Source organism: Aspergillus aculeatinus, assembly GCF_003184765.1.
Source record: "Aspergillus aculeatinus CBS 121060 unplaced genomic scaffold BO66scaffold_2, whole genome shotgun sequence".
Lineage (NCBI taxonomy): Eukaryota > Fungi > Ascomycota > Eurotiomycetes > Eurotiales > Aspergillaceae > Aspergillus > Aspergillus aculeatinus.
Window position 1 is genome coordinate 523,547 of NW_020291471.1, and position 25,694 is coordinate 549,240.

At 53.4% G+C, this 25,694-nt stretch overlaps 6 protein-coding genes and 1 non-coding gene across 7 annotated transcripts; 4 read left to right on the forward strand and 3 right to left on the reverse strand.

Annotated features, from left to right (window-relative positions):
- Positions 1-2,498: 2,498 nt before the first annotated feature.
- On the forward strand, positions 2,499-3,887 carry BO66DRAFT_397468 (uncharacterized protein; the record flags this gene model as incomplete). The annotated part of the gene is made up of 2 exons (XM_025648596.1): positions 2,499-2,748; positions 3,184-3,887. The coding sequence occupies 2 exons, from the start codon at positions 2,499-2,501 to the stop codon at positions 3,885-3,887; spliced, it is 954 nt and encodes a 317-aa protein (XP_025508694.1).
- Positions 3,888-4,671: 784 nt separating this feature from the next.
- BO66DRAFT_387694 (putative nuclear serine protease HtrA2/Nma111) lies at positions 4,672-8,576 on the forward strand. Its single transcript, XM_025646365.1, has 4 exons — positions 4,672-5,560; positions 5,637-7,940; positions 8,005-8,202; positions 8,286-8,576. Exons 1-4 carry the CDS (start codon positions 5,147-5,149, stop codon positions 8,457-8,459), a joined length of 3,090 nt encoding a protein of 1,029 aa, XP_025508695.1. The 5' UTR covers positions 4,672-5,146; the 3' UTR covers positions 8,460-8,576.
- A 480-nt stretch (positions 8,577-9,056) lies between these two features.
- Positions 9,057-9,127, forward strand: BO66DRAFT_t15. The gene has a single exon. It is a non-coding gene; the product is annotated as a tRNA-Gly (tRNA).
- A 411-nt stretch (positions 9,128-9,538) lies between these two features.
- On the reverse strand, positions 9,539-11,645 carry BO66DRAFT_387695 (uncharacterized protein). The gene is made up of 7 exons (XM_025646366.1): positions 11,331-11,645; positions 11,163-11,177; positions 10,951-11,067; positions 10,868-10,899; positions 10,693-10,810; positions 10,442-10,638; positions 9,539-10,389 (listed from the first exon to the last, which is right to left on the reverse strand). The coding sequence occupies exons 1-7, from the start codon at positions 11,368-11,370 to the stop codon at positions 9,895-9,897; spliced, it is 1,014 nt and encodes a 337-aa protein (XP_025508696.1). The 5' UTR covers positions 11,371-11,645; the 3' UTR covers positions 9,539-9,894.
- A 1,242-nt stretch (positions 11,646-12,887) lies between these two features.
- Positions 12,888-17,578, forward strand: BO66DRAFT_364155 (uncharacterized protein). Its single transcript, XM_025645152.1, has 4 exons — positions 12,888-13,218; positions 13,274-13,364; positions 13,427-16,762; positions 16,815-17,578. Exons 1-4 carry the CDS (start codon positions 13,040-13,042, stop codon positions 17,361-17,363), a joined length of 4,155 nt encoding a protein of 1,384 aa, XP_025508697.1. The 5' UTR covers positions 12,888-13,039; the 3' UTR covers positions 17,364-17,578.
- Positions 17,579-17,580: 2 nt separating this feature from the next.
- Positions 17,581-21,841, reverse strand: BO66DRAFT_467530 (uncharacterized protein; the record flags this gene model as incomplete). The annotated part of the gene is made up of 3 exons (XM_025652576.1): positions 19,783-21,841; positions 19,517-19,629; positions 17,581-17,927 (listed from the first exon to the last, which is right to left on the reverse strand). Exons 1-3 carry the CDS (start codon positions 21,774-21,776, stop codon positions 17,581-17,583), a joined length of 2,454 nt encoding a protein of 817 aa, XP_025508698.1. The 5' UTR covers positions 21,777-21,841.
- Positions 21,842-22,469: 628 nt separating this feature from the next.
- On the reverse strand, positions 22,470-24,222 carry BO66DRAFT_433987 (putative MFS polyamine transporter; the record flags this gene model as incomplete). The annotated part of the gene is made up of 5 exons (XM_025650742.1): positions 22,470-22,666; positions 22,730-22,784; positions 22,860-22,947; positions 23,130-23,978; positions 24,056-24,222. 5 exons carry the CDS (start codon positions 24,220-24,222, stop codon positions 22,470-22,472), a joined length of 1,356 nt encoding a protein of 451 aa, XP_025508699.1.
- Between the last annotated feature and the right edge of the window lie 1,472 nt (positions 24,223-25,694).

Here is a 25,694-nt window from a genome sequence, read left to right on the forward strand (position 1 = left end):
ACAGATTCGGGTTTCTTGGGTAAGACCTCTGACGAGTCTGCTGGGTGGACTGCAGCGGGTCGCGTATTGCATATGATTAGATGACCTGTCATTCTGGCTGGGCGCTCAGTAATCATGCACGTCGGAAGCCTCCCGGACGTAGCGACTGGACTATTACACGCTCCATCGCCATCCATGGACGGTTAGCACGATTTATTAATAACAACACTTTCGTTGAGGCGAAGACATTAATCGAGTTACGGTCTCAGCCGTCCTTCGTGGTTGCCGTCGAGACTATTGTATCACCGAGGATAGATTATTATGGATTATTGATAGATAGAGAATCAACAGTCCGACCACTACCTTACAGTGCACTGGTGGCTTTGATGCATCGTGTTTCGCATTCGGAGCATGTCTAATGGTGTATTCAACGGTAATCGTGGTAGCATCATACCGGCTCGGCACATTTTCCTAGTGAGAACTGAAGCAATCCGTCTAGTAAGCAGCTTCACTTAGGTAGATCCTGATAGCATTGAGGAAATCATGTTAGAAATAGCTTAGTGGTTTCTTCCCATTGTCTTGCAGGTTCTCCAATTCTCTATGAAAGTAGACACACCAACCACGCCACCGGTAGGTAGGTGGTTCGACCGCTGGTAGACCCCAAGTGTGGAAGCGACGTACATGTACAATTGAGCACGGGTCACCGACTTGAGGGCTAGTGCGAGTGAGGGATCAATTTGCGTGGGGCTGGCTGGCTCCATCGGTATGACAGATGTCAGTGGCCACCCACCCTGGTACGGAGGAGAGGAGCCGAGGCTGGTTCTGAGAATGGCAGGGTCTGAGATGAGTTTCATCGGAAACCTTCGATGACCCTAATACCGGGGCTTCTGGAAGGCTACCCGATCTGCGAGGACGATCAGCCGCGGGATGCTGATCTCAAAAGTACAGTGAGTTTACTGTACGCTGTACAGAACATACACTATCGCGAAAGATCGATAGTTGGGGAGTTTTTCCCGCCTCCGTCTTCGCAAGGTGGATGGCTGGGACTGTCCATTGTCCGTACTTGGCCTCGAGCCCTTCGTAGTGTCCGTATATTTGAAGCAATAAAGGTGGCATGCGTGCTTCGCCCTCGATTGGCGGGCTCACCCTGCGGGTCAAAAGATGATGTGCACTTTGAGAGCAGTAGTTAGTGGGGAGGAGAGAGGTGAGGGAGAGGGAGAGATGAAGGCTGGAGCTTTCGGTTACACAGTCAAGAGCAGTGAGTGACTCGCTGGAGTGACCGTCCTGTGCCTGTGCCTTCCGAACGAGGCAGGAAGGCAAACCAGCTGAGCCCATGACCCATTGGGTGCCTCAGGTGCACACAGTTTTTGGTACAAAAATTACTCCGTATCTCTTTTACATAGCCGATGTGCCTGTAACTGTGTACGTTACGCTAATAATACAGCCACCAATTATGAAGATGTCAGTTACTTGTCCCGAGTCGTGTATCAACCGACCACTAACCGACATTATACCTAAACTACGGTAAGTATCGTACTCTACTCACATAACTCGATCAATCATCCATTTATGAAATTTGTCAACAACTAACCGAGTAACTAACTAACTAAGAAGATAGTACGGAGTACCTAGGCGACCTGTGCTGCCACTGAGTGTGGATTTTCCCACCACTCACTCTTGGAACCCCACCAGCCGGCCCGCCCGGACGAATGGTAAGCCATGTGTTATCATCCAATCGTTCGCAGGTTGATCAGTCTGAATCCGGCCAGCAAATCTCTTCCCGAGTCCTGACCCTTTCCCTCTTCCACTGTTCGCACTGCCCTTCGATCCATGACTGACTGACTGACTGTCATTCTTCTACCTCTACTATTGCTATTATCTATTCTTTTTCCTGCATATCGCATTTATGCCCTTTGGGCTTAAGCTGTCAGCTTGCTCCTCTCGCCCACCTACACCCCCAGTGGTCGCCTTTTCTTCGCTCCCCTGATCTCCTCCTCCACCCCCTCGATCCTCCTCTCCTCCCTCCCCTTTCAGTCGGTCTGCCTCTCTGTCGTGTCCCCTCCATCGACCCAATCAAACGCCCCCTCCTTTCCCATCGTCTCTCCTCTAATCTTAAATTGACCTTGGTGATTTTCTTGCATTTTTATTTGCTCCTAATTTCCCCTCAGTCTCGATTCCGTGGATTGTTCCAGAAAACCCCATAGGCAATTAAAGCCACCGTTCACAGGCCACTAAGGCGTTAGGGACCCGGGCTTAGTGTCGCATTTCCGTCCATCCCTGGATTCCCGCGAGTCAGAGAACTGCTCCCAACTCTGACACTGACTTTCTACGGACGTGTTCCGACGAAGGTTTATTTCTTTCTAAAAAAAAAAAAAAAAACAAAAAAAACAAAAAAAAATTGTTCGATTTCTCGTCCAGAATAAAAAAGAATAAACAAACCAAAAAGAGAGAGCAAAGAGAGGGGAACGGAAGCTTGGGACCCCCCCTCCAGCAGTTTTGTCTCACATCATTCATCAGCCATGGACTCGAATAATTCTTCCGGCTTCCCAGCTGCGATGCAGCAGACCGCGGCTTTTCCTGTCACGACTCAAAGTCCTCAACAGTTCCCTTACTATCCAAATGCCATGCCCTCATTTCCCCAGCCTAAGTCTACACCTCCTTCTCATATGACTCCTCAGCAACACTTACCGCATTCTTTCAATTCCGTGCCTATGCAGGCCGGCCCCAGTGGAGCAATGATGCCGACTGGCTTTCCCCAGCAATCACAAGGTACGTTGTCATCACCACATTGTCATGGGAGTGGTACTCTCCTAATGCCATTCTTATCTGATTTGCCCATTCTCGATACTTCAATACTTCCTGTGACCTCTTTTGTACCCCCGTTATCCCTCCTCTCCCGCCTCCCCTCTCCCCTTATTGCTTCCCCACCCACTGGGCCTCCTTAGATCAACAAATGCTTCGTCGCATTGGACATCATTTCCAACAGCGACTCTACCGCATCTGACCTGGTCTGGTTGCGTTCTCGCTACGTTACAGGACCAATGGTTGGGCGGACCTCCACTATCGTGTCACCTCTTGTCACCCTAGTTGCCTTTTAGCTGTTGTCGCTCATGGAGCTACACTGGGCTGCTAGCCCAAGTGTCTCAAGTTAGACACAATGTCGGCTGCAGGGACAAGCCGCTAATCAACGGGATGGACTTGCAGGACCCCACGCCAACTTCGCGGCGCCATTTGCCCAGCCACCTGTCCCGACTTCGATGGGCCAATTTCTTCCTCCCCAGGCGACTTCAGCTGCTGCGGTTTCTGGCACTGCTGCACAATCATTTCCTTCCAACATGGCCTCAATTCCCTCGACCAACATGATTTCAGCGCAACAACCGAGACCGACCCCGCAACCCAACCCAGTGCCAAATTCGTCTCCTTCTGCCCCCCAGTCGCCTGCCGCGGCTGCTCGAGAGAAGGCCCGGGTGACAGTTCTTCTGGATATCAATTCGATGCTGCTGCAGGAAGTCATAAATCTTCAGGCAGCCGGCAAGGCTGGGACTGCGCCTACTCCGCAGGGCTCTCAAGAGTCCAACCCGTCGCCGACCTCGGAGCAGACTCCCGACAAATCTAACCAGCGCCCAAGCCCGGAGTATGTCGAATGTATGCGACGATTGCAAGCCAACCTGGGTTATCTGGCAACCGTTGCCGACCGAGCTAAGAAGTCTGGTGGTGTTGCTCCTGGCGGCCCTGCCATCATGACACCTCCACCACACATGCCCTCAATGGCCGATCTCTACAACCGACTCAGTGAATTATGTCCTCGTTCGACACAAGGTAGCATGGGAACACCTCAGCCTAGTCCCCAGGCCCTACAAGGAAACGGGCGACCCAGCCCTTCCCCCGCTACCGAGACAGTCGTCTGAACACCCACCCTTGGATAGACAGAGCAACTAGACCCTGCAGATGACCGAGGGCACCTTGGCGACGGGCGCAAGTGTCGCCCTTGAACAAAAGTTTTCATTGAAGACTTCTACAACGGATTGGAAGCTTCCCTGTCACTTCTGTCACGTAGTGGAAGCTAGTATCGACATGAATTGCGATACATAGGGTACTAGTCTGAACTAGTGCTGACTGCGAACATCACACTATGATCTCTGGACCGGACTTCGTCGACCAGCGCCAATTCGACACCAAACAAGGGATGATATGGGCTCTCCCTGTAGGAGAACGCGTCTCCGCGGACTGATTGTCCCAGACAACATGATGAATCTCATGAAGTCGGGCAAGCAATTAGGATCTTGGATCAGGTACAATGATAGCTAGAACTGGGTGGAGGACTGCAGTGATTGCCACCAGATGCCCGGGTTTGAAGTAGAGAAGACATAGTAGGGAAGGGAGGCAGCCTTCAAGTGTATTATAGCCACGCATTGATAGAGATGTAGATCGGTTCCACTGCCACCACTACAATTACTATTCTGAATATATGCATACGCGTTGACCCAGTCAGGTTTCTCCCAGCGCGAATCCATCTGATCTGGTCATCAGACTCTGTTGCTGCAGCTCCACGGGCGGTGGAGGGTGGATGACCAATCAGTCGACAGCCTTCCTCTGACCGCCCACCTGAGCTTTTCTGCCTCAAGTCAGTTCTCCGCCCTGCAGTTCGTCACTCTTTCAGCTTTTCCCCCCTCCTCCATTTCTCATTTCCTGCAACAGTCTTTGTCGCTTGAGGACCTTGTGAATGTCTTGCGTCTCGCTCCGACTCTACAGAAGGAGCTTACTGTCTGTCGCTACTAGCCACACACCCAAAACTACCATCGCTCTCTCTACTGTAGCTGCCGCTACCTCTTCGTCTCCCGCCGCGCCGCCGCCGCCGCCGCCGCTACATTCGCCGACTACTTCCTGTTCTTCTGATATACCGTGGCACCACCTCACCTCACCTTCAATTTATAGCCATTTACCTACCTTTATATCGCCTCGAACCCCTTCCTCCTCGCGCCACATACTACCTTATCCTCATCGCTGCCTAAAATCGCGGCGATTTCCCCGTCACAGCTCCGGTCTGTGGTCAAGTGATATAGCCCCGAGGAACATCAACAATTCCAGCGCTATTTCCCCTCGCTTCATCACTTCGCTCGCGGCTTTATCTCTCAGACCCCGTGGTCGTCAGAGTCATACGCTACAGATGGATATGAATGGTGACGCAGGCGCCAAGCGCAAGCGCAGCTCGATCGCCGCGCCCGCCGAGCGGCCCGCAAAGCATCTCCGTCCCGAAACCAGCACATTAACGCCTGGCGACTCCACCCCCGCGAATGGAACCGTCTACGATGTGGAGGAAGAAGAGGATGCTGGTCGGGTGTTGCCCCTGGGAGCTGCACAGGCCGACTCGCCTGAGTGGCAGGCCACCATTGAGGAGGTCGTGAAAAGCGTCGTGTCGATCCACTTCTGTCAGACGTGCTCCTTTGACACGGAACTGTCGATGAGCAGTCAGGCGACTGGTTTCGTGGTCGACGCGGAGCGGGGTTATATCTTGACGAATCGACACGTGGTGTGTCCCGGACCTTTCTGGGGTTACTGTATTTTCGACAACCATGAAGAAGTGAGTTGGCTTAGCCCTATCAACCCAAGCGCAGGCGCTTCATCTCCATTTTTCTATGCAGCCCTAACCAGATCAGTGTGATGTTCGCCCGATTTACCGAGATCCTGTTCACGATTTTGGAATCTTACAGTTCGACCCGAAAGCGATTCGATATATGAACTTGAAGGAATTGAAACTACAACCGGATGCGGCCAAGGTCGGATCGGAGATTCGTGTCGTGGGTAATGATGCAGGAGAAAAGCTTAGTATTCTGTCTGGTGTCATCAGTCGATTGGATCGAAATGCTCCGGAATACGGCGAGGGATACAGTGATTTCAATACCAATTACATTCAGGCCGCTGCGGCAGCGAGTGGTGGCAGTTCCGGCAGTCCTGTCGTGAACATCGATGGCCATGCAATTGCTTTGCAGGCTGGCGGTCGCGCAGATGGCGCAGCTACGGATTACTTCCTCCCGCTGGACCGGCCGCTGCGTGCGCTGGAATGCATCCGTCACGGTCAGCCGGTCACGCGAGGAACCATTCAGACACAATGGATTCTCAAGCCATTCGACGAGTGTCGTCGCTTGGGCCTGACACCTGAGTGGGAGGCCACCGTGCGGAAGGCAGCTCCCACGGAGACCAGCATGCTGGTGGCAGAGATCATCCTGCCGGAGGGCCCGGCGGATGGAAAGCTGGAGGAGGGAGACGTGCTTCTGAAGGTCAACGGGGAGCTGCTCACTCAGTTCATTCGGCTGGACGATATCCTAGACTCGAGCGTTGGGCAGACGGTGCGTCTGCTGGTGCAAAGAGGCGGTCAAGATGTGGAGGTGGAGTGCCAGGTTGGCGACCTGCATGCCATCACGCCCGACCGCTTCGTGACAGTGGCGGGAGGTACGTTCCATAACTTGTCCTACCAACAGGCACGTCTGTATGCCATCGCTACCCGCGGCGTCTATGTCTGCGAGGCCGCCGGATCTTTCAAGCTGGAGAACACCTTGTCGGGATGGTTGATTGACTCCGTGGATAAGCGGCCAACGCGGACACTGGATGAGTTTGTGGAGGTGATGAAGACGATTCCTGATCGCTCGCGGGTGGTCATCTCGTATCGCCACATCCGCGATCTCCACACGCGCGGTACCAGCATTGTCTATATCGATCGACACTGGCACCCGAAGATGCGGTTGGCGGTACGCAATGATACCACTGGACTCTGGGATTTCTCTGATCTCGCGGACCCCGTCCCCGCCCTGCCTCCTGTGCCGAGGAAAGCCGATTTCATCCAGCTTGATGGGGTGAGTCAACCTGCTGCCGCCGCCATTGTGCGCAGCTTCGTGCGCGTGTCGTGCACGATGCCTCTTAAGCTGGACGGCTATCCTCAAGCCAAGAAGACGGGATTCGGTCTGGTCGTTGACGCCGAGAAGGGACTGGTCGTGGTTTCGCGTGCCATTGTTCCGTACGACCTCTGCGACATCAACGTCACTGTGGCCGACTCGATCATTGTCACCGCCAAGGTGGTGTTCTTGCATCCTCTCCAGAATTACAGCATCATTCAGTACGACCCCAGCTTGGTCCAGGCTCCGGTGCAGAGCGCCAAGCTCAGCACTGAGTACATCAAGCAGGGTCAGGACACTATCTTCGTCGGATTCAACCAGAACTTCCGCATCGTGGTGGCCAAGACCGCCGTCACCGATATTACCACCGTGTCAATTCCGGCCAATGCCTCGGCCCCGCGCTACCGTGCGATCAACCTGGACGCCATCACGGTAGACACTGGCCTTAGCGGACAGTGCTCCAATGGTGTACTGGTCGGCGACGATGGCACGGTGCACGCCCTTTGGCTGAACTACCTCGGCGAACGGACGGGGAACTCGCACAAGGACGTCGAGTACCATCTGGGCTTCGCGACGCCGTCTCTTCTGCCTGTCCTGTCCAAGGTGCAGCAAGGCGAGATGCCCACGCTGCGGATCCTGAATATGGAGAGCTACGTGGTGCAGATGAGCCAGGCCCGCATCATGGGCGTGTCCGAGGAGTGGATCGAGAAAGTGACTCGGGCGAACCCCGCCCGGCATCAACTGTTCATGGTCCGCAAGGTCGACTGTCCGCCTCCAGGCTTCGCCTCCGAGGCCGTAGACAGCTTTGAGGAAGGCGACATCATCCTCACCCTGGACGGGCAGCTGATCACCCGTGTCTCGGAGCTGGACATCATGTACGAGAAGGAATCCCTGGAGGCGCTCATCGTGCGCAACGGCCAGGAGATGCGCATCCAAGTCCCCACGGTGCCGACGGAGGACTTGGAAACCGACCGCGCCGTGGTCTTCTGCGGTGCTGTCCTCCAGAAGCCCCATCACGCCGTTCGTCAGCAGATCTCCAAGCTCCACAGCGAGGTCTACGTCAGTGCTAGGGTACGTTAATCCTTCTTTCACTATCAACTTCCATCCCATCACTAACAATACACCTTGACAACAGAGCCGCGGTTCCCCCTCCTACCAATACGGCCTCTCGCCCACGAACTTCATCACCGCCGTCAACGGCACTTCGACCCCGAACCTCGACCGCTTCGTCGAAGAGGTCCGCAAGATCCCCGACAACACATACTTCCGTCTCCGGGCGGTGACCTTCGACAACGTCCCCTGGGTGGTGACCATGAAGAAGAACGATCACTATGTATGTTGCAACAGCCCCCCCCTCCCTTTCTTCCCCTCCCTGAAGCCAGCAATGACCATCCCCCGCCTAACACATTCCTCTAGTTCCCCATGTCCGAATACCTGAAAGACCCATCCGCCCCGCAAGGCTGGCGCACCGTCTCCCACGATAAGGACAAGCACCGCGACGGCGCTGCACCGGATGCGGCCAACTTGAACCCCGACGCCATGGATGAGGGCTTCGATGGTGTCAGTGATGTCGAGCCGGAGGCTGAGTAAGGGGGAGTCACCCCCTTTTTTTCTGAATGGTTTCTGTGGTGATTGTCGATGTATCTACACGGTTGGAATTCATTCTGTATGTACAATATAGACTTACAGCATTATATGAGTAGATAGATAGGTATCTCATCTTATGCAAGTAGAGCTATGCTCGTATGTGCTGCATGTAGACTTGAGACCTCATGCTTTGGGTGTAGGTGCTGATGGTGCGAGTAAGGAATACATCAACCTCCGTCTAGACGGTCACGGTCACTGCTAGGTGCCATATCGGGATGAAAAGCAGGCGGTATCGGCCTGGGCTCTCCATCGACGCAACTGGGTCTCGTCCACAATTTCCCGGCCGCTGTAACCTTTATATATCCGCAATTTCAACAATGATCTTATAGACACCAACCCCCAAACCACTCCAGCATACCAGAAAACCATCACACCGGAAGAATATACATCAAGAACCAAAACCCTCAAGCTCGCACTTCCCCAACGCTATCCAACGACACGATGTAGAAAGTGGCGCGCAATCGACTAACAAATCTTACGTTGCAAACATGTATATATAAAGTATATATAAAGAAACTTGGACGAGCATTACATCAACCAGCATCATTGGTCTAGTGGTAGAATTCATCGTTGCCATCGATGAGGCCCGTGTTCGATTCACGGATGATGCACTCTTCCTTTTCTTTTTCTTCTTCTACCTCGCTGTAGGCGAACTATTTTGCCGCTCGCTGAGCCATCTTTCCAGCGCGGTGGTTATAGCACCCGTGACGCCTCAGTATCCCTCCCCGCTGCTTATGCTATGCGTGCGCATTCTCTTTCGGTCGACTACGTACGTGCTCGCCAATCGGCTTTCGGACAAGGATACGCTGGGGTTACACCGCCCTCCATCAACGGAATGCGCTGTCACCTGCACCCGCAGCTCGGGGGACGGATTCTCCGCGATGGGGGTCCCGTGTTTTTTGTTTTTGTGTGGGGATTTTTGGTTGTGCTGATTGTTAATCTTACCTGGGTCGTGGTCCGGTTGTCTCCGTTGTCTACGCAGGCATCGTTCATAAAGATTACTGTACTCACGAGGATGACTGCTGTCCTACACCAGTCTGATTTTCCCAGAAGATAAGAAATTGCCATACGACGCATAAAATATAAGTATGAACCCAAACAGAAGATATACTCCACAGTCGGCCTGCGAGCAAGAGAAAAATGAAACGAAAAAAAAGTAGAAAGAAAAGTACAAGGGAAAAACGTCCCCGTTAACCACCACGGCTAATGGGGTCTCGTTTTGCCATCGTACACACACCACACCACCGCATACATACTACCCAGCCTCAGTCGGCTGTGCATGCCATCACAGTCGACTCCTCAATGCCCTTAGTCAGAACTACCACAACCCCTGGAGGCAGCTAACAACCTGTGTCCACCCCGAATCACGACAGACTCTCTAAGCCAGAAGAGGCTCCTTCTCCTCAGCCTCAACGGCAGGCTGCTCAATTGATTCCACCAAGGGCGCGACGGGAGCGGCGGGGGCCACGGGCTCAGCCTTCGGGGCTTCAGGGAAGTCGGGGATCTTGATCTCGGGCTCGGCCTCGGGTTCCTTCTTGATGACGGGGCTGCTGGCAACCTTGGCCACCTCGGGGGTCACGGAGCGCGAAGCAGAGCGGCGGTGCACGAATCCCTGGGCCTTGGCGCTGTAGTCCTCGACGTACTGCTTGACGATGCCCGTCGCGTGGGCGGTGCGCTCCTCGGCGATGTCCTTCAGCTGGTGGGCCTGACTGTTGACCATCTCCTGGAGGTGCTCGATCTGGGCATCGATGACCTCGCGGTTGTTGATGTAGACCAAAGGACCTAAGTAAGCAATGGTGACGGTGATGAGGGAGAGACCCCAGAAGGGAAGGAACTTGATCAACCAGTAGGCGGAGAAAGCGGCGAGGAAAGCCTGGTGGCCGGTTAGCGATGCGCCATGTGTCACAGGTGTAGCATTGACATACAGCAATGGTGTGAACAAGGTTCTCGGCGAACAGAACGCGCTGGAACTCGATCAGGACGAAATCGACGAGCTGCTCAAGATCCTCCAACACGGCTTCGACCGTCTCCTTGGGAACGGTGTAGTATTTGCGAGGGCGGAAAGATCCGACGACGCTCTGCTTCAGGGCGAGTTGACCACCCAGCTCGGCGAGAGCGGTGACTATTGAATGTATTAGTCCTCCGTCGAAATATTTGTTGTGCAGGTTCCACTCACAGCCCAGAACCACATAGATAAATTTGAAGAACCATCGGAGGAGCGGAAGGTATCGGGCGGCAAAGATGAAAGCTACAACGCTGATGAAGGAGACGGCGGTGGCTCGGGGTTGTTCCCACTGGTATGGACTATCTGTTAGGGCTGGTCTGTGTGGGATGGATTCGCAGTCACTCACGCTCAAAAGGCTGTACAGCAGGGAGTGGTAGTCTTTGTGGAATTAGCGACAAGCGGCGTGGCACAAGTGTGAGTGGTACATACAAGTTAGGGGCTGGCCGGTCGCGGCGGTGGTGGAGGGAGTCACTGCTGCGTTGCGCAGCTCGCGCAGCTCTTGACTGGTGCGGGTCGCCTCGGATTTGATGTTGTCGGCCAGAGGTCCTATGAGACTGGCTGTCAGCTTGATTGCAATTGAGGTATGGCAACAAATTCTTCTCCCCCCAGGGAAGAGGCCGGGATTAAGAATTGGCGCTTACCATTGGTAATAGTACCTAGACGGAGGGATCAGTGGTTAGCTTGTGTAACTCGATTTCGAACTCTCGGTGAGATGCGAAATGTGTGGGACTGAAGATCAGGCGAAACATTAGCTTGAGAACGCTCTTCCCTCCATGCGACTGACCAGAAGCCTCGGATACGTACCTTACCATGGCCGTTCACGTTGGGATAACTCACGTCAGCAGCCATGACGAAAGTTGTGTGGGTTCGGAAAGCTGGAAAGATAAGGAAAAGGGTGGGTTGTCAGGGGAAAATTGAGAGAAGTTTGAGCTGAGCTGAAGGTAGCTGCGGCGGTTGAAATGGGCGGGCAGACGAGACTGCAGTTGAACACAGAGAGAAGAGGATTAGAGAGATTAGAATAAGAAGAGCTTGAGTCGAGCGGGGATGGGGGAGAAGATGAAGAAAAAGGACGAGGGCGAGAGCAAGAGCGAGAGAAGGTGATGCAATAATGGGGTCGAGCCGGCGGGTGGATTTGATTTGGTCGTGTGCCTTAGGTTTGACTCTACAGTAATAATTCGTTTTGCCTTCCCTTCCCCAACACGAACAGACCCAAACGAACATGTGATGGCCTCGACCGGTGTTTCGGATTAACTTGCACGGCCAAACTAATTATATCTTTGATATACCCCAGCGGCTTATGACTTTTGAATCGACTGATTGAATAAGACAGTGTGTGCGCTTATGCAAGGGGACTCACTGCTGGGAGAAGATCCTTCGAGAGCTCATTCATCCAGCATCCATCCATCAATCCATCCAGCGAACAGGAGTTCGTGCATTGAGATGCATGCTCTGCAGGTCGAGGATCCAGACTTGTCCTCAATGTCTGCCACCTAATTCATCCGTCAGAACCTTGAGAGAGGACTGACACCGTCGAGTCCATCACCGATTCAAGTTCCACCATTATCATTATCTCCACCACGAAGCTCCTCCCCAGTCACCTTTCACTTATAGTCCACAAACGCATTGTTCGGCTGTGTTTACTTCGGTCTGGGCTGGGATGATGTCACTCGCCGGTCACACCTCAATCAGTCAGCATCCGCTCACAATCGCTTCCAATTGAGAACCATCCAGCGCTTTTGTAAATGTTTCCATTGGTGACCGACACGAAACCGGAATCCAGCACAACCCGGCAGCCTATACACGCTTGGGATATTGGTGCAAGTGACGCAGCGGTTGGCAGTGCTGAGCTGTGGAGGGGCCAGCATCCGATCATAAGCTGCCAACCATTTGGTGGAGGCGCACTGTATCGCAAAGCACATCATCCGCACTCAATCTAGATCTGGCCATGAATGATGTCACGAAAGTATATTTCACAGCGCTCAGTAGTTGTTCTATGTATGTGCCGAGCAGTTGGTCCTTTGAGAGGCAATCGAGGGAAGCTGTCGCATGGCAATCCTACTTTGCTAGGTGCATGGAATTTAACCAGGCAGCAACAAGACTTGCTACAAGAGATAGAGCAAAATTGTAGTGCAGAAGAATCACCTTGTTTCTGGATAGGTAGCTAGTATTAGAACCATAGCCAGCACAAACCAGAATGATATGTTGGTAAGCTATGCTAAGTATGGATGGTTTATGCTCAGAATTGGGCGCCTTAAGCGCCAGGCACCCGTGATGTAGAGGTCACGTGCTGGAGCGGGACTCACGCGTTGGCCGATGTTTTGATGCTTCAAACTCCGGACGACAGGCCTGAAGCCCACCGGCCGACCATCAACCCTCCGCCGACACACCACGGTCCTATGCTTCATTTCTCGACTGTCACTAACCTCTAGACTGGGCCCGCTTGCCCTCGACCCTTTACGATTAATTTTAATGTCTTCTTGACGACTCCGATCCCCAATCCGCGTTTGTTTACATCGCCATGGCTGCGACCGGCGCGAGGGCGCAGAAGCCCGTTGGCTCTGCAGCGTGGATCTCATCCGAAAAGGAAAACTGTATGCAGCTTGTGGACCAGGAAATGGAAGAGGTCGAATATCCTGTGCGCCATGAGATGGATTGGTTGAATGAGCATATGGCCGAGATCTTCTCTACCAACCAATTGTCCGTTGCGCCCGCATACCCGTGATCCCGTTCTCCGATGCTGACTCTCGCCCAGTAACTTCACCGATGCGTTCAAGACCCCAGGGAAATTGCGCGGCAAAACCCCGCGGACTGCGCGAAAGCGCGATGCGACCGAGCCTCGTGTGGTACGTCGACCCGCTCTCTACTCCTGGGAAGCATTGGCGGACTCATTGCTTACTGTCTACAGCCTTTGAGTGAGATCTTCTCCTCTGCACACAACAGCAAAACAGAGAACAAACTCGAAAGCAAGCATGACAGCAAACCCCCTGCAAGCCCGGCAATTCAACGCTCGCCCGCCAAGGCACCCGTTGCGCCCCCTGCAGCACCAACCCCCGTGGCGGAACCTAAACCTACCACGACCAATGAAGCAGCTCAACCCGCATATCCAGACTTGAGCAAGAACCTCAATTCTTTCCCGGAGTACAATACCGACTCCGGCTATCATGGCATGCCCGAGGGAGAAGAAATGGAGGAGGATGAGGACGACGATGTTGTCTTGACACAAGTACAGCCCGAATCCCAAGCATCGACACAGCTGATGGAGACCGAGTCCATTGCTACGGAAGAACATACTCAACTACCAGACGAGCGCCGCATGACAGCAAACTCCTTCCACTCCGCCCAAGAGAATGTACGCCACCGAGGCGAAACAGTTGAACCCGAGCAGGTCGAACCAACACCGAGCCGAAACGCGCCCTCTCAGTCGCAGCCTCAAATGGAGCCAAAGGAACAAGAGTCCGCTGTCACGCCAGCAACTGAGCTTGAGGAGAAGCCCGAGACGGAAACCGTGAAAGAGCCCGAAGATGAGCCCGAGCCTGAGACTGAAGTTCAGGCCGAACCCGAGGCTAGGCCCGAAGTTCAGCGTGAGATCCAGCGTGAGGAAAGTGTGGGACTCGAGGAACGGCAGGAACGGGAGGAGCCTGAGGAGCCTGAAGTTGAACTCGAACAGGAAATCGAGTTGCAACAAGCGCCAGAGCCTGAGGTCAAGCCCGTGCAGCAGGATGAGCAGGAGCAACAGAAACACAGCGAGCGAGAGACAGTACCGGAGCTCAGCCACCAGCCGGTGTCAGAACCTGAGGCAGAGGAAGAGCCTGCCAAAGCCGTGGAGCCGAGCTCACCTGCCAAGACTCCCGCCGCACCTGCTGCCGAGCCTGTCCAGGAAGGGAAGGAGGATGCTAAGGATGAAATGGCTCTCGATATTGACGATATCGGTTCTCCCTCGGACGTTTCACCTCCGGCACGCCCCCCCATTCGCAAGAGTAGTCTTTCGTTCGCGTCGCTTCCTGCACGCGAGCCATTGACCAAGAAGAGTCTGGGAGGTTCAAGACTGTCTCGCACAAGCCATCTGGAGATCTCCAAACTTAGCAACACCGGGAGCTATCTTGGTAGGCAGACTGGAGGACACAGAACGACACAGTCTGGCATGGAGGATGACACCACACATAACGACAAGATGGATATCGACGACAATAAGGATTTAACCGATGACGGAGAATCGGATGTTGATACGAAAGCCAGCAAGGTCCATACCAAGTCCTCGACTCAAAGGCTGCATGAGAAGATCAGCATGCTGGGTAAACTGCAGCCATCGCGACCAACCAAGTCCATCCCTGCAGTCTCGCGTTTATCAACCGCGCAGGTCACTTATCCTGACTTGCCCATCTCCAAGCCCGAGACGAGACCAGAGGTTCCTAGCCAAAAGCCCCGTGATGCGCCAACTGCGGAGCCTATGCAGATTGACGACGACTGGATCAAGCCAATGAACTCGCCCTATCGGTCGAACACACAGGCACACCAACGAACTGACAGCAAAGACACCAAGTTGTCGGGAGCTAGGATTCTGCGGGCCGCTGAGGACGATCGTCCTTCTGCTATAGACAATACGAGAAGTGCGACAGGAACAACAACTACCGCAAAGCGCACTTCGGACGTGGGCCGCGGAAAGTCGACAACGCCTCTCTACTCCTCCCCACAACGTCCTGGTCATCAAAAGAGCGCGTCGGCTCATATTGACTCCCAGTTGTCGACGACACCTGTTGGCTCTCCTGCGCCGGAACGATGGGATGGACCCTTGAGTGCGTCAAAGTCAAGACTCCAGTCGATCGTGCAATCTGCGAAGGGCTTGTTCACGAATACTGGAGGCGTAGCGGCTGCGGCTCGAAAAGAAGCGTCCTCACCAGAACAACCACGCTTGCGACCGAGTGGTCGTCCCATTAGCGAGTTGATGGATAAGGCGCAGCGACCACAGTCTGCCCATCTTCTCAGCCCCCCACGCCAGGAAGGGCGTAGAACCCGCAGCTCTACCGAGAGAGAAGAGAAGCGTAGGCAGATGGAGCTCGAGGAACGTGAACGGCAAGAGGAACGTCAGCGACAAGAGGAACGCCAAAGACAAGAGGAACGTCAACGATACGAAGAACGCCAACGGCAAGAGGAACGCCAACTACAAGAGGAACTGGCCGAGAAAACCCGGCAGCATGAGAAAAAGAGGTCCATGCAACTTCGGTCTGCACAAGAGAAGTATTCTGCAGACGAGTCTCGGGCAACTTCCGAGGCCCCTGCTGCACCAACATCCCAGAGATTGCCCAAACTGCAAAAGTCATCCAAGGAAACAGAGTATGCAACGGAAACTGAATCCAAGCCCGCCGCCCCATCGTCTATCCCGCAGCAACAGCAAGCAAAGGGTCGTCCTGTCAAACCCACTCGCGAAACACTCCAGAAGCCCAGACCTCAGCCTGTCTCCATTCGTGTGGGCAGTGCTCTTTCTCGGCCCATAACGCTGGGATCGTCAACCATGTCTTCTGGCATGCGGGAGTCCAGTGTCCCCGCTCCGACACCGGGTTCTGCGGTGAAGCCACCTACCCTGAAGAAGAAGGCGAGCAACTCCTCACTACATACTGCATCTTCTAATAGCAGCTTCAAGAGTTCTATGTCTACTCAGTCACAGCGCAAGGCTCAACTTGCAAGTGAGAGAAAGCGTGAACAGGAGGAACGCGAGGCCAGGCGTCGAGAGGAGCAGCGCCGTGAGCTTGAACGGAAACGAGCGGCCCAGCAGCAAGAGGAAGCTCGTCGCCAGGACATGCGCAGTCGCGCAGAGGCCGAACGACGCGAGCGAATTGTTGCTGAAGACCCTAAGAAAGCCGCTCAACTTCAGGCAATCGAGAAGCGGAGACTTGAGAGCCAACGGAGGCTGGAGAGGCAAGGAAGCCAACAGCCTGAAACCCATCCGGAGAGGCCGGCCTCCCAGGCTGCTCAGCGGGGTGAGCTGGGAACCATGAGACCAGCTTCTCGTCTCGGATCCATTCAGCCTTTCCATCGCTCCGTCAACCAACCTCAGCCTAACCCGGCCAAGCCTCCTAAAAGAGGCCTGGACGAGGAGGCTAACCAGCGGCCTACGGCGTTGAAGACGGGCGCGGTGCAACCGGCAGGCGAGTCTAAGCGCAGAAGGACAGAAGACGAACAGAATCGCATGTCCTCAATGCGCCCTACAATGGCTCCGCCAATCCGCCAGTCCAACATCCGCAAGGTAATTCCGAGTCGTTCGATGGTACATGATTTCATTACTAACCTCTTCATAGGAGCCCAAGAAACCTTCATTCTACAGCCAACCACCAACCTCGATTCTGAAGACTGGACAAACGCAAAGACCTGCGCATCCTATGGACATGTCCAAATATGCCAGTGGCAAAATCCCGTTCGCAGAACCGCCGATGGCACCGCCCGCTGCGCATCGGACGCCCGCTGCCAGCTCATCGCAAAAGCACCCGGTCAAAGAGTCGCCCAGCTATCCCAATGGCGAGAACATCAACCTGCCGGAGATTGCCACGGACAGCGAAGACGAGGACTCGGAGGCCGAGATGCTCCCTGTGCCCAAATGGGCCCAGCCGAAAGAGTTGGAGTCGCTGCTACGACAACAGGAGGGCATGGAGGCGGACTCTATTTTTGGCCCTATTGCCCCATTCTCCCTGGAGGAGACGTTTAAGGGGGACAAGAAGATCAAGAAATTCCGCGAGCGCACCAGTAGTGCCCATTGGTCTGGCCCCGACGGACTCACGCAAGATGAGATCCGACGCGATTTGGCCGAGCGTCAACGCTTGCGTCTCAATGGTGGCTGGACCTTCAACTAATCTGCTGTTACCCGGTTTCACGCTTGTGTGATACTTTATGGACTTTTTTCGTGTTTGTGAATGACAACGGGGGCTTTGGGCTTTTTTTCTTTGGGGTCACTGGGGAACTGAATTCTGCGAGCAACGGCTGGTGGGCATAGCCGGTCTGGCGTTTGTTCATATTTCGACTTAGGTTTCATGTTTTAGCTACACACACAATCGCGTTATGCACTTACCCTTAGACCGATCTAGCCTGCTCTCCCAAGCATTTGTGTAGGTGCTCGTGAAGGTCGCGGCTCGAATCCGTCGAGGGATTCGACGAGGGCTTGGAACACAGCATTGTATCCGGTACTACCATGACATAGTCAGGAGCATTAGCCTCTGATCGCCCACCGGACTCGACTCCCCTGTCTTCCTCGCTACCCTTGCACATCCATCCCGCCCGCTCACGCGCATCCCAAGTAACAGTAATAGCGGATATTCCCCGTTCCCCGTTCCCCGCTTCCGGCTGGGATCGCTGGGATGGATGATCCGTGCTGGTATTGGTACTGGTACTGGTACTGGCCTCGAACAACGGACGGGGGCCTGGTCGGGTCGGGTCAGGTCGGGTCCCGGGTCCATCCAGCCCTTCCCCGGGCCCAGACTTGCTCCTTCGCCAATGTGTCTCCCAACGTTTGAGGATGGTTCCGGGATGCTGTACTGTACTACTGCATACTGCATACAGGGGGCCGGGAAAAAGAAGAACTTGACAGGCAGGGAGGGAGGGGTAAAAACACTCCTTGGAAGCCTGGAAGGGACGAGTTGAGTTGACCGTAGCCGGGCAGACGAGGCTGTAGGTAGTGTCGACCAAGGTTTTTGTGGGGGGGCGGGGGGGGAGGGGGTTGGGCTACTATTTCGAGTCTTTGTTGTTGTTGTTGCTGGTGGTGGTGGTGGTTGGGTAGTGTAAGACTGGAGGGGGCCAGGGGAAGGGGTGGCTGTGCCGATTCTCCATTGGGGCCTGGGGGTTGATTCGTTTGTCTTACTGTGCTTGCGCAGTGAGATATTGGTATATTGGGATGTTCAAGGTTCTTCAGTTGGATTGAATGGATCGAATTGCGCGGGTTCTGTGGGGTATGAGACACAGCGTGATGCTAATAGGAAAGACATAGTTACCTTAGGTACAGTTGGTTTCGACGGGGCGGATTGGAGTGTTCTGAATGATCCCATGGGCGTCGGTAGTGATACTCCCGCTGGAGAGGTTGTGGCTCGGTTTCAGTCTTGGGAACTTGGCCTGCCTTGGCCTGACTTGACCGGACCGCTGGAGTAGAGACTACTAGGAGTGTAGTGTATGTGTTTGGTTTGGTTTGGTTTGACATCGGCTGGGTTGGGTTGGGTTCTGATTCAGCCACCGAGGGCTGGGCTGGGCTGGCTGCTGGTTTGCGAGACATTGGGGGTCTAGACTTTTTCTGGCTTTGTTTTGGATTCGGGGGGGGGTTGAGTCGGAGGGTGGTTGGGAGGTGGGTAGATGTAGATATTGGATTAAATTGACCTGGGGAAGTGGCACTGCTATACCTCTCGTGAGGTTAAACATTGTCTATAGTTCAACTCTTTACTATCTGACGTACAGTACTGGGTCCAAGTGGGGCGGGTCTAACCCATACCACTCCACCTTTCGAACCTCTCGATGTGGGTGGGTCATCTCTCTGCGCCCTACATCCAACATCTTTTGAGGATCTTTCCTAAATGATAGAACTCACAAGAACTCTCGGATGCATCGGAAAAGACAAATAGTCCGACCTTCCCGGCCTCATATATTCGACTATGCCCCGCATGGACCAAGTGCATCTGGGATGCCTTCGGCCTGACCACCATCAGCGTGCGCTCCGGCTCCATCTGCTCGGAAGTGCAGTCCTTTATTGAGAATGATCTAGTATCTTGCATCGAGCACAATAGCCAGGACATCTAGGACTGCCACGCGCACTTCTCCACCCCGCCCACCAACTAGTAGAAAGATGTGCGGGTCGTCTGCGGCACGCTTCGGGGCGAAGCAGAAGGCATTGGACTAGCTGTGAATTTGGGTTCTATGCGGGTCCGATCATGGCAGTGGAGACTTTGTGACAGTTTTCTAAGGTATGGGGCTGTACTGCCATGACGGACTCGGACTTCGAGTAGGCGTGGTATTTCGGTTAGCATACCTTTGAGTATGACAGCGAGACAGCGACGGAAGTGGACGAATTGTTCCACAATCTGAGATGGTGGCGGGGCTCTGAAATCGTAGCCATACGACGAGATTGTTGTTCCAGATGGCCTTTAGCGTGGTGTTAGCACTTCGACAAAGACCTCCGTTTAGCGCCTAGCAGTAGCCATCAAGAGTAAAAGCCCGCAGCTCGAGACATATAGCCAACAGACAATTCGGAGTGATCAGAGTCTCGTATGCTCGAGTATTGCCCAGGTATATTACTGGTATGGATTCTGGTATGCTGGCTGCTGCGGCTCAAAATGCAAATCTTCAGACCCATGCACGGGCGGGTCAAACTCGAACAACGGCCATTGCCAACTTTCAGTAGCAGCCAACGGTACCTGCGTATCACAATTCTGTGACTGAAAAGCATCCAGTCCAGCATCCCGCTTCAAGTTACTCAGCCACACCGGATTGTCCGCGCACGTCTGATTCCACCCATCGTCACAGCCATACACGATCATGCGCGCATGGTCCTGCAACATCTTATCCGTGGGCACGACCTTACTCTCAAGTTGACGTGTGATATACTCCGTGAGCTCTCGTTGTAACACCGGCCAGAAATTGAGGTTCTCCTGCTCCGGCAGCTGCGCCGGTTGATCGGTCTCCCAGCTTGGCTTGAGCACGGTGATGGCAGAGGCGCTGAAAGGATTTGGCGCCAGCTGCTCCTGGCCGATCAGGTACGGCGGCATGGCGTTTTCGACGAGTCGCAGCACCTCGGGTTCGAAGCCCCAATCGCCTTGCCATTCACGCATGTCGACTCCTTGCTTGTAGTGCGCCGCCAGATGATCCGCGCGGGCTGTCCAGCTGTGGAATCGAGCGTCGCAGAACCCACAGCGCGATTTGATTTCGGTAACGCTACTCTTCCACCCGCTCATGGATGCAGCGACAAACTTGACGCTGTGGACGCTGCGCAGGTGCTGGTGGAGATGATCCTTGCGGTAGAAAGTCCTTTCGAGTGGGCTCCTCTCCTGACAAATGGAGTACTCGTGAACATCCAGATGCTCCTGGTCGGGATTAGGATGTAAACAGAAGGCGCAGACATGACCGCCATCCAAGGAAACAATTGCCCCGGAGGGTGCGCACCTCCACTCGTCGAGAGGAATGTGCATTGATTTCTCGTGCCGTTGCCAGTCATACTTGGTCGAGAACGTATCCGTGCAGAATGTACACTGAAACCGCCGAGACCCGCGCGCCCGACGCGAGGCTATAGTATTGGCAGGGATGTGAAGTTTACTTCGTCGACTGTGTCGGCGACGGCGGCGGTTATGATCTTGGGATTCAGAGCGCGAGAACGAATGATAAGAATGCGCTGACGTGTTAGATAGACTCGAAGTGGACGATGCACTCGTGTCGAGGCTGCTTCCCGACGACGCCGGGAGTACGCCCCATTGCTCGACGTGAGAGGTATGGCTCGCCCAGTCGACTGAAGAAGCTGAACTGGGATTGGATGAGGTGAAGGATAGTTGAGGGTGAGGCGTAGAAGGGCGATTTGAAAGCGCCCGAGCAATATCACTGAATGCGGCCGACTCTTCCTCTGGAGGCGAGTTTTGCCAGCGTTCAAGAGGGGTCATTGACGAGGTCATTGACGATGTGGCTGCTTGGATGAGATCGGTCCGGCGTGCAGGGGCCGAATGGGCCTTCTCTTTCTCACGGCGCCTGGTGTTAGCGAGCCAATTACGTAGCTGGGTCGGCGTTAGTCCTGTTCGCAGCAGTAGCTCTCTCCTTTCCTCTTTAGATGGATAAGGATGGTCCTGATGTTGGCTCAGCCATTCCTTCAGTATACGAATCGTCTCCCGCGGGAATTTGTTGTAGTCACTGCGCTTGCGCAGTCTTCGATTGTGGTCACACATGATAGCAGCTCCTTCGCCGGCGTTAGGGTCAGCACTTGGAGCTTCTCTGTGAGTATCGCTCCACTGTTGAGATTGGGGGTACGTGTGACTGCTCTCCGGTTCTGGGACGATGCAATCTTTATAACTGCTGCTGTTTGACAACAAGTCCGGCTCTAACACAGAACAGTCTAGCAACATCTGTCTACAGGAGTCATCACATGGCTCTGTGATGCAGTTTGAATGGAGCGTGTTCTGGTTGACATCGTTGACATCGTTGACTGGACCATCGAAGATGTCGAGCGGTAGTGATGATTCCAGACCATGCACATCTGGCCAGTTCAGCACCAGATCGACCGGGGCGACAGTGAAATCGAGGTTCTCCATCAGCTTCGGGACGTCTCGTAGTAGGTATATCTCACAACCTTGACAGAAGTTGATCCCAGGAGGAGGATTCGAAGCGATAGTTAGGTGGAGTGCAAGTAAGCTGCTGACCTGACTTGGAGGGCAGCCTCGGTCGGCAAAGTGTCACCATTTGAGGCCTCAGGCATCAACGGAGGCATTCAAGGTTGGTGGATGGTATCTTCCAACAACAACAACAACAACAATCGGGGATTCCATCCTGAACGATTTGTTTGAAAAAGTCAAAAATTATGCTCGCATGGGATTTGAACAAAGTCATTTGCCACCTCAATATCCAAGTATAGTACGGAAGACCATTGTGGCCACTCGGCATATAGAATTCTCCTCACTTTTGCCGGCAGATTCCTTATCTGCCGAGTGGCCGCAATGGCCTTCCGTAGTATATGCTTTATACCAGATCTATGGTTCCGAACTTAAGGGAAGAACTTGGGCCGAACGGAAATGTCCGGGCCAGCTGCCAGTGGTTATAGAACATTCCTGTATCCAGTCTTTAATGAAGTCTATCTATGATTCTGCTGTAGGAGAAGTCCACTCCCTACCTCCTTGAGACTCAAGGAAAATTAACCACCAAGCTCTATACAACCTCCGATTCGTCCATCCATCTATAACAACTTCGGAATATGAGATTCAATCAGAATCGGTGTGGAAAATTCTATATTACCCCGAGTATTTCTTGCCCCCGCGCAACGAAGCCCCGTACTTGAAGAGTGCCCAAGGGATTGGTAGCAGAAGGAGCGACAGAAAGGCAAAGAGACTGCCCGCCCAGTGCACGCCAAGTTTCTCGTACATCTGCACGGTAAATAGGGGGAACGTCGCTCCCAATATATATCGAATAACTCCATTGGCGGCCAGTGCTAGAAGTGGAAATCAGATGAGTCCAAGGCTGTAGAGCAAGATAACGACGGGAGGAGACTTACCCGATGCTGCAGCTCCGGCTTGATAGACATCAACAAGATAGGTGATGGTTGATAGCTAAAGACAAGAAGCTTAGGTTAGTTCCACCATTCTGCATTCACACTAGATCCAGGGTTGCGGCCTGATACTTACGAAAAGAGAGAACGCTCCCACTCCAAAAGGGATCCCTGCACAGACAAGGGCAGCCCAGTGGCCGCCGGCGTGAGCTTCCCAAGAGTACCTAAGCACATTCGGAATGCAGTTAGCAAGAATGAACCACATGGATGGTGCATTCAAGTCTCAAAAGCTTTCGAGCCTTACCAAAATAGTCCCACTGGTTAAAGTACGCTGCCTGCCATAGCCGAGTAAAGGCGATGCTCAGGAGCGGCAACGCCTCCGCCAGCCACACGTGCCCTGACGTACAGAGTCTTGTCGAAAACCCCGACCATAATCGCGGCAAGAACATATCCGACGATCACGCTGATAAAGCTAAGTCCAATTTGCCGCCAGTTAAATCCATAATACACCGTCAAGACGTAGGACGAGCTGGCGAAATAGCTGAAAATCATGGCGTAGGCGAACGCTGTATACAGGGTCAATGAGAACACGATGACCTCCGTAAACAAAAGCTTCACGGGCCTTCCAAGCCCCGTAGTGATGAACTCTTGCAGGGAGGGCTTCATGGTATCCGGCTGCTGTTGCGAATCTTCCTCTTTTCCAGAGTGATTGTTGTTCTTGTTGACCTTGATCAAGATTCTCTCCTTCATAGTTTCCTGCATCAGAACCGCGCCGAGCCAGACCACCGCGCAGAGAATCGTCATGACCCATTGCGTCCATCTCCAGTCACTATCTTGATCCTTCAGAACATAAGCCCCGGCGAGTGGGCCCATCGTGGGCCCAAGGAAAGGACCTAGGATGAAGAGCAAGGATGCAGGACCCCCCTCTTTTTCCAGATCCCAGATATCAGCCAGCGTGCCCGCACCGATCGCAACGCCAGCAGACCCCAAAGCCCCCGCCAGCCCACGGCATACGAGTAGGGTTGCAAGATTGTTCGCGGCCCCGGCACCAGCACTGAATGCTAACAAACAGGACGAGGTGAAGACATAGACCGGACGGCGGCCAATAGTCTCTGATAGCGGTGCTATGAATAGAGGCCCAAAAGCCAGACCAAGTGTGTATACCGTGAGCGTAAGCATGGATACAGTTCGAGATACGTTAAATCTGATCGCTATCAGATCGAGCGCGGCTTCATTGACCGATGTTCCGAACGTGCTGTTTGCCCATGGAATCAGTTCCGTTCTCCTTTCGCTTCTTTTCTGTGGGAAGTGACAAGTGACCCGCAAACTTACATCACGAAGGCCAGAATGCAAGGCACAACCGTGTGGAATAACTTCTTCCAGATTGGCCAGTGGTGGGGGTTTCGTCTCTCGCGTGGGTCTTCCCAGGGTATCGGTTCAAAGTCTGGCTCCCGGAGAGCAGAACCCTGCAACGTTGCAAGGATATTGGGTTTGATCATTGTGTGCTATCCTTCGACACTGGCCCGACGAGGTGGGTAGGATGGTCGGGTTGAATTCAGCCTGGATGCAGGGCCTATGCCCATTTGTAGGGAGACAAGGTCTCTTGCAGGGTATGAGGCACGGCGAGTTTGACGAGTTTGACGACGTGGGACTCGGGTGAAAATGCATGCAAAGATGAATCATCGTCGTGCGCGTAGCCCCAGCCCCTTATAAAGACAAATGGCTCTCGTATCTTCTTCGAAGTGATACCCACTCATTTTGTCCTGTTGGGTAGTTGGATTGCCAAGGTCAGCTATTGTGAGAATAATCGCTTGGCCATATGCACTAACCTCGGTCTGGAATAGTAATCATAATTGAAATAAGCTTCAAGGAACCTGCTGGCCGTTGGAAGTATCAATGGAATGGGAGGAGTAGATTAGTGTTTATGTGATCATCTCCGATCGATGTGGGGGAGTTCCGCAGGGAGTTCCGCAGGGCGGATGAGCGAATCCGCCGCCAGGTACAGTAACTCTAAGGTAGTTAGTTAGTTACTCATGATGTGTCATGCCAACTTCTCTGAGTATGCTCCCTGGATCAATGAACTATGCGGATCTTGAAGGTTGCTAGAGGATCGAACAATGATAGAAAGATGAAGAGGCATTAGAGCAAGAGAGAGCAATTGCTCCTGAAAGGGTTGCCGTTTGCTTCTAAATGGGTCAGCTGTCAATGCACGCACTACCGGTAGAGAAAGGGTGGAGTAAGAAAGAAGAACAGAATGACGTAACATACTACAGTGCATCAGTTGTGAAGTTGGTTCCTTCCATACCGTGAACGGAAAGGGATTTTGAGGACCACGGAGATGATTTCCGATGATGCTGCCATCGGCTTGCCGCGAAGGTGAAAGGGACAAGCGGGTGGGTTGACAGAATTTTGGTGTCTGACATCTCTTTTGGTCAAGCGTTGGGACTCTTGTCACCTGCACTGTACTGTATGTACACTATAACAACGCTGACGGAAACCTGCATGGCAAAAAAAAGGAAGGCGAAGAAAAGGGTATAGAATCCTTAACAGACGACGGGTGAAGGTGGAAAAAGAGCCCAAAAACCAGGAAGAAACAAGAAAAAACGAAAACGAAAAAGAAAAAGAAAAAGAAAAAGAAAAAGAAAAGCAAAAAACAAAAGAAAGACCACGAAGGGAGAACGATAATGCTATCCATGACCTATAATTCGTTGAATTGTTAGGCTGTTGAACTGATCATACAAAAATTGGCAACCAACGACAACTTATTATTACAGAGTGCTAAGCTAAGCCTGCTTCCCGGTAAGTCAATTTGTAGTAACTGGAGGTTAACTTACTTTCCGCACTGCAGGTGCAGTGGCATGCCCGCTAACTTACTGTTCCTCCTCTTCCTCCCTCCGCTTCTCCCTCCGCTTCTCCCTCCGCTTGCTTTGAGAGTGAATCCATCTCTCTCAATTTGGAATGACCTCCTTTA